The sequence below is a fragment of the Notothenia coriiceps genome, unplaced genomic scaffold, assembly GCF_000735185.1.
Source record: "Notothenia coriiceps isolate Sejong01 unplaced genomic scaffold, NC01 NC01_scaffold00015590, whole genome shotgun sequence".
Lineage (NCBI taxonomy): Eukaryota > Metazoa > Chordata > Actinopteri > Perciformes > Nototheniidae > Notothenia > Notothenia coriiceps.
Window position 1 is genome coordinate 73295 of NW_011348291.1, and position 7662 is coordinate 80956.

Below are 7662 nucleotides of genomic sequence, written 5' to 3' on the forward strand. Positions count from 1 at the left end.
AAGTGGCACAAAGTAATTTAGCCTATGGGTAGGTCAAAAATCGAATGGGTGCTGGCCATTGGCCTAATCACCTGTGTTGGCTTTATGTTTTTGGTCAAACATTTGTTTGTTTCACATTTGCATTGATGTAATCAATAATTTTTCTAATTTAATTTAATAAAAAAAAAAAAAAAACATATTTCTTGGGGGTGCTTAGGGGGTGCTTTGGCAATCCTGGGGGGTGCTTCAGCAACCCCTAGCTCCCCCCCTGGCGCCGCCCCTGCATAAAATCCAACCGGGATCATAAACTCACACATAACATATTCACCCATCAATTACACAATTCCAACTCTCCGTTCTTACCTGCAAAGAGCAAAAATATGTATCTTATTATCACAGTTCGCCACACCGTGACTTCACTCAAGTGTGTGTTTACGTTCTCTGAATGTATTCACGCGAGACTTCACTTTGTCCCCGAACACAGTGTAGCGAACTCGCCCTCTGCTGGTCGGAGTTAGACACTACATACTGCTAGATAACACTACATTTTTCAAACAATAAACCAACCATTCATTATCAGAAAACACACAGACAATTCTCACCACACTCTGAACATGAGCTGTACTAAATGCAAATCATGTTAACCATGTAATTACTAATACTGTAGGTATATCAACCCACTGATGGCTCTGTATGCCACAGTAACACCAAAGGAAGACATCTATACCAGATACAAAGGTAAGTAGGAACAGGAAGCACTTGGGGGAGTAGTAGAAGAGAACAGAGCATTAACAGCAGGATAGAATTGGGACATTCTGGATTGAACTCATCACTGCATCTGATTGGAAAACATCCAAATGGCAATTGTGATGGTTGCCAACAGTCAGAGACAATACATCAATGTATTTTTTAGCTGCCCGGATTATAACAGACAAAGATTCATTCTGAAAACTGCACTGGAACAACTCAACATCAAGGACATGGATTTCAAGTCAATATACGAAAGTAAATCAAGAAATGAAGCAAACAAGCTGATCTTCAAATTCCTCAAAAGCACTGGTCTAAGGGCAAGGATCTAAAATGAACATGTAATAACTCAACAGTAGGTGGCGATGTATGCTCCAAGTGGAAGCGATTCGCCATTAAAGAAAAGAAGAAGAAGAACATCCGCACATCACAAGACCCAGCAACCAGGCTAACCCAAAAGTCATCATTGATGCCCAAGACGCACAGAAGGGAAAGCACGAACAGGTGAGAAAGCACGAACAGGTGGGCATGAGCTGAAATGTTATTTTAATTTAATACTTTACTTCAGTGTATTTGGATTTCCTCTTCATAATCGCTGTTAGCATGTAGCCTATGTATAGTATATTTTTACAAACGTGTATTATGTAGTTGCATGACTGGTATTCATTTAAATGTGCGTTTTAACAGCAATACAGTGGTTCCTCTTGCTCTCTAGCTTTTCTTTCTTTTGTATCTAATTTGTTCTTTATTTCTACCTTATTTTAGTTTATGGCAGTCATGGCCGCTTCTTCTGAAAAACTGCTGACAGGTCTGGTTGCAGCTACGTTTACTCCACTCACCGAAGAAGGGTGAGTAGCCTTTATGAATCCTTTTTGTTGTATTTGTTGTTCGAGAAAGTGTAGATTATTGAAAGTGAGGAATGACTTTGGAGAAATCTGAAATGTTGCACAATCCTGTAAATCTGAAGCATCAGATTTTTAGAACGATATGTTCACATTTTCCCAAAACAGTGAAATCAACATAAAAGAGATCGGACCTTATGTTGACTACTTGACAGAGAGGCAAGGTGTAATAAAGATATTTGGTAAGTTTACCAGTGGAATTTTCTTTTTATTATTTGTAAATATATCTGTTGCAATCTGAATCCAACGCAGTATTACATGATTTATGTTTCACCTCTTTGGTTTGTATATTTGTTGGTCCTCTGTTAACCGTGTTATCCCTCCTTTCGGGTTGAAAAGCAATACCCAACTTCCGTTAGGTGTTATCAGAGGTGTGAGAAGTACATCTTGTACTTTAGTAAAAGTGGAAGAGCCAGATGTGTTATCAAAGCTGGTAAAGGTTGAGCTAGTTTGAATGATTTTGTATACTGCAGGGTGGATTTAGAATTTACTCCAGGTGTAGCTAAAGTCTGATTTAATTGTTTACATTATCAATCCAAATCAGCAAAGTAACTAACTAAAGGTATTAAATACATTTATTGGAGTAAAAGTACACAATTCAGTACCTCTGAATTGTAGTGGGGTAGAAGTACAAAGTATCAAAAAATGGAAATACTCAAGTCAAGTAGACGTACCTCAACATTTTACTTAATTATAGTATAAGTATTTAGTTACTTTACACCACTGGTTGTTAGTTTAGATTATATTTGCTCAGACAGCAATAAAATAATCAGTTTTGAACACACTGTAACTGACACATATTGCTTCATAGTGAGACTCGCATAATCATTTCCTCAAAACATGCACATGTCCTTGTTTTTAGTGCAGATGTTCTCTCAAAAGACACATCAGCTGGAATTATTCGCCCTAATATTCCATTTAAAATATGTATTTCAAAAACAATGATCTCAAATAATGACATTATAGCATTATCCCTGTGCTTTGTGGATTAATGCTTACATGTTGCTCACCAAATTACTACAAATGTCTTTAGGCCTTGCAAACAAGTTGAAGGCATTATCTGTCATTTGAAATGCAAAACAAAAACACAGTTTAAATTCATATCATTTCCCAGGAATAGCAGATTAGAAACCCTTACTTTTAGTTATGTGTTGCTCTTCAGTTAACTTAGTGTTAAATTACCTTCCTGGCAACAAAGGAATGTATTATTGTAAGTATTCTTGCCTCACTTCTTAAGCAAGACTACCAAGCAAGCGTACTCAAGATTGAGAAACACCCAGAGTCTGCCCTTATCTCCCTATTTATCAAGACTACTCATTATTTCCTGTGTATCAGATATCACTCTGGTTTCTGTTAGATTTCACATAGATTCAATCAATCCCATTAATCCCCATAGTTCCAACTAAGCTTCTCCTTATGTTAACGCTGCATATCCATTTTACTGTCTGTGAAGATATGTGTGACCTCACCCAGCAGAGGATGTTCGTACTCAACATTTTTCTTATCCTCCTGTTACTGCCTGCATAACCCGCATAACCCACATTACCCATATTTGCCATATTTGATTATGTCCCAGCACGCATTGCACACTCTAGGACAGGGCGGTATATTGATTTGTTTATGTTTGTTTGCAACTTATATATATCAATATTCCAATTACTTGTATACGGACTATTCTGCTCTATTCTGCTCTATTTCTATTTAATTTACTTGCACTATTATCTGTTATATTGTGTTGCACTGTTGGAGGAGCCTGTGACCTAAGATTGTCATCGTCATGACTACACTGTAGCTATGTACGAATGACAGTAAAAGCCACAAAACTTGATATTATATAAATATTATGATTTGAGACTGTATATCATCATAGATTTTGGATTTTAAAAATAATAAGTGTCTCTTTTTGGTTTTAAAGGCTGCATTATAGTAACGTTTATTTTTGTATTATGTCTTTGCTCACTTCCACCTAAGTCCACATTACTGATGATTTATTTATAAAAATATTTGCATTGTGCTAATGTTTAAAAAAAAAAAAAGTATTGTCAAGCCTACCATATTGTTGCAATATGGATATCAAGGTATTTCCAGCCCTATTGTATTTTAATGTGGGCTATTGTTTTCTGATTCATCACAGCTAGTTCCATGTGTGTTTGTTCCCTTTCCTTTCCTGTTAGATGTGCTTTTGTTACATGGGAAACAGAATTGATTAAAAAAGACTTTACTTGCTTTCAGTGAATGGCACCACCGGAGAGAGCATGTCTCTCACTGTCGCAGAGAGGAAGCTCCTGGCTGAGGAGTGGTGTAAGAAAGCCAAGGGCAAGTAAGTGGCCACTCATCATCTTTATCTGGAAATGTGTTGAGGGTCACGAAACAGAAACAGTTTGTGAGATTTATTTTGTATGCGTGTGCATGTCTCTACAGAATGGATCATGTTGCTGTGCATGTCGGCTGCATGAGTCTTAAAGATTCCCAAGACCTGGTGAGTGGCTTTAATATGTGAACGTTAAACAAAAGACATGACACACAAGAGGAATAGTAAGTGTGTTTCATGAAGTATGATTACTAATTATTATCGGACAAGCGTGGTCCCACTGAGGCTCTTAAATGAATGAAGGAAGTAAGTATCACATAGAATTAAAGGCAAGTCTTGTTTAAAAACTAAGTTGAATTAATACAAGATTATTTCCTCTTTTTAAATGCCACATTGACAATTCTACCTTCTGGGTTTTTGCTTTGTTGAAAGCAATGTTTTTCCTGCATGTATTTACAGTTTGATGAATGGGAGTGTTAGAAAGTTTTCTGACTTTTGCTACTCTCTCAATTGTAATGCTATAGCTTACATGCAAAGCGCAGGTCACCAAAAACTGCTTGATGTTACAGCACTAACCAATAGCAATGCAGTTCCCACTCCTCTGATTTCACAGCCATAGTAATGATTTAATATGTTTTAATGTTGGATGTGATTTCCTTCAGCCTGCGTTGGCAGCTTAGTTCAGAAAGTATTTACATAATACGTAAGTGAAGACGGTGAGGGTGATATAAAAGTATATATCACTTTCCTGATGAATACACAAATGTTTCCCATGTTTTGTTCCTTCTTTAATCTAGAAAATGATTGTGGTCTTTCAAATAATCAGTCACTCTGGTGTCTTGGAAGTATTGAGCTGTGTCAGTATGGGATTGCATTCCCCATTAAAGGAATAGTTCGGCATTTAAGGAATTGCACCATTTTACGAGTGTGACTTTTTTTGTGACTATTGACTCTGAGCAGTTGGTGGGTACCCAGAGGCTTTAGAAAAGTTACTGGATCCAGGCAAGAAAAAAAGAGCATTATTGATGCACTTTTAAACTGGTTTAACAAACGAAAAGCAAACATGCATTTAAATTTAAATTCTGGTAGAACGACTTTGTTTAACAGAGCTATCTACAGTAACTGGTTTCTACAAAAGCAAACCAGGACTAACGAAAGTTAGTCCTTGTTCCTGATGGCTGTAGCTATATATTTAACAGATCTGTCATTTCACTCTGAAAACGTAATAACTACTTCTTTAAAAAAATTGTCAGCTTGAATTACTGCATGACTAGAACTTGGTACAGTGGATTTATTTGTACAAAGGCAACTAAACTATCTCTACATCAAAAAACAGAAGTAAAGGTTGACTGTTCAAACTATAATTTGTAATATATTCAACGTACTGTAGCATGAACTACAAATTGCCTTTGTTTTCATTTCTCAATGTTCATGCTCCCTGCAGGCTCTCCATGCAGCACAGATCAAGGCAGATTCGATTGCAGTCATTTCCCCCTCCTTCTTCAAGCCCAAGAATGCCCGTATGTAATAGTTTTTGTGGGAAAAGCATGTGTTTCCACTTCTTGAAATGCAAATGTGTGCCGCTTAACACCCACTTTTACATTTCATTCACATGTCAACTCTACCTGTCTATCTCAGTCAAATATGACCGTTATTTCCCGTCTCATCCTACAGATGCTTTGAGGTCTTACCTCAAGGCTGTGGCTTCAGCTGCCCCAAATCTGCCTTTCTACTATTATCACATCCCGTCTATCACTGGAGTTAATGGTTAGTGCCATTGATTATGCACTTTTAGAAATGGAAGAATTCTGCATCCCTAACTATGGCAAAAGCACATTGAATGTCAGAGCGTGTTTGATGACAGCAAGGCCTTTTTTCTCTCTTTTCTCAGTGCTGGTGAGAGATCTGTTGGTCGGCATTGAGGAGGAGATTCCCTCCTTCAGAGGTGTGAAGTTCAGCGGCATTGACCTGATGGACTTCGGCCTGTGTTTCAGCCTCATGAAGCCTAACTGGTCTCTCCTCTACGGCGTGGACGAGGTCAGCTTTTATTCCTCCACATCTGTTGAGATCCATCGGTAGCCGTTAATAATGCAATGTGACGTTTTATGACTCTACAGTAGAGCCAGCCTGAATATCAATATCTTTCATTTTGTTATAGCAAATGCTTTCGGGTCTGGTTTTGGGAGCCGACGGAGCAGTTGGAAGGTCAGTGTTTGTGATCCTGCATGCAGTTTGTCTCCTTTTAGTTTTTTTCTGCTTAACAGTTATACATTTAAACTGGTTTCATTTCTCTGCCCGCAGCACATATAACTATGTAGGATGCCAATTCAACAAGCTGTTATCAGCATTTGAGAAAGGCGAACTTGTCGAAGCCAGGACAATACAGGTACCATCCATCTCCATGCTGTTGCTCCCAACTTCTCATTCATATTTGACATCATTTGTGGTTACTGACATATTTGTTTCATTTCCATGTGCAGTTCAAGTTGCAAGACTTTCTCGGGTTGGCCATGAAACTCGGTGAGAGACACTTGCTTCATGAGGATTTTGTAACAAATATATGTAATTTAATGAATGGTGTTTTAGAAGTATTTCTCCACCTGTAACACTATTTTATATTTGTTTGCAGGCTTTGATGTGGGAGTGAATAAGCAGCTGATGGTGGAGGTGTCCGGCCTGAGCCTCGGGCCCCCCCGATTCCCGGTGATGCCGTGTCATCCTGATGTCGCTGCGTCCATCAAACACAAATATGAAAGCATTTTTCCTCAATGCTAATGTTTTCATACTGGATAGTTGAAGTCCCTCAACGGTTCAACTTTCAATCAGATCTTAGTATTAAAAGCAGGGAAATGTTATATTTTAACCAATATTCGAATGGATCATTTTATAAAATGTTAATTTACTTACCCATATTACCCGTGGTTTTTTTGCCATTTAGTTTGTTACATTTAGAGAAAAGGGGCTATCAAAAGTTAACAGTGTTACTTTATTATTCTGTACTGTGTGAGGTGAATCTCATTTGTTTGAGTTCTGTTCTGTCAGACGCGCAACGTGACAGAAAAAAAAAAATGAGAGCCACCGGATAGTTCACTGGTTAAAACTCTCTGCGTTGACTGTTTGACTCTGGCCTGCAGAGGGATTTGGTAATTTCATCTTTCATAAATGCACTCGCACATGAAACATATTTTAGAATACACTACATAAAATACGTTTTAAATAGGCGTGACAGCTTTGTTATTTAAAGCTGGTTCAGGTTGGTAGAACGTTTTGCCATGAATGACTGGAATTTTCTTTTTCATAAATCAAAGTTACTGCCCTTAAGCTGGTTCAGGGTTTAAGCATCAGATGAAAAATAAGGATGAAAGGTGCTCTGATGTGAAGAATATTACATGAAAAGTGAACACTCCAAACATAAGGGAAAAGGGTGTTATGAAACATCCTCGTTTTTACGGGGGAGCATAAAACCTTTTTTGACTTAGCAAAGGGACATTTACAGTGACTTTTTTTACCAATCCTTTGTATTATTTCTAACAGCTAATCACAAATGTCTTACTAATAAAGCCATTGATAATTACTGGTCTCTGACTTGATGTCTGTTTTTTATGTTCCATTACAAAATCAGAAGTTCAGATAATATCTAAAACCTGCACAATCATACTGATGGAAATTCTGCATATTCCCTGTTCCTGTATCCTAGCTCTGTATTTAACATTTCCTTTAAAA

At 37.6% G+C, this 7662-nt stretch overlaps 1 protein-coding gene across 3 annotated transcripts; it reads left to right on the forward strand.

Moving 5' to 3' along the window:
- The first annotated feature begins 1118 nt into the window (after nucleotides 1-1118).
- On the forward strand, nucleotides 1119-7518 carry npl (N-acetylneuraminate pyruvate lyase (dihydrodipicolinate synthase)). 3 transcript variants are annotated; one of them, XM_010775205.1, is made up of 12 exons: nucleotides 1119-1230; nucleotides 1492-1574; nucleotides 1737-1810; nucleotides 3861-3948; nucleotides 4050-4107; nucleotides 5384-5459; nucleotides 5614-5706; nucleotides 5831-5976; nucleotides 6098-6144; nucleotides 6241-6325; nucleotides 6420-6459; nucleotides 6569-7518. In XM_010775205.1, exons 2-12 carry the CDS (start codon nucleotides 1495-1497, stop codon nucleotides 6712-6714), a joined length of 933 nt encoding a protein of 310 aa, XP_010773507.1. In that variant the 5' UTR covers nucleotides 1119-1230; nucleotides 1492-1494; the 3' UTR covers nucleotides 6715-7518. The 3 variants fall into 3 exon arrangements, with proteins under 3 accessions (XP_010773507.1, XP_010773509.1, XP_010773508.1); XM_010775207.1 differs by having other exon boundaries at nucleotides 1135-1248; XM_010775206.1 differs by lacking the exons at nucleotides 1119-1230; nucleotides 1737-1810 and having other exon boundaries at nucleotides 1490-1574.
- Nucleotides 7519-7662: the final 144 nt, after the last annotated feature.

Bases quoted from the DNA above. Each gene is read 5' to 3' on its own strand.
- npl (XM_010775205.1), top strand. From the start codon at position 1,495: ATGGCAGTCATGGCCGCTTCTTCTGAAAAACTGCTGACAGGTCTGGTT. The intron at 6,145-6,240 runs GTCAGTGTTTGT...CTCTGCCCGCAG, and splicing joins GCCGACGGAGCAGTTGGAAG to CACATATAACTATGTAGGAT. The intron at 6,326-6,419 runs GTACCATCCATC...TTCCATGTGCAG, and splicing joins TCGAAGCCAGGACAATACAG to TTCAAGTTGCAAGACTTTCT.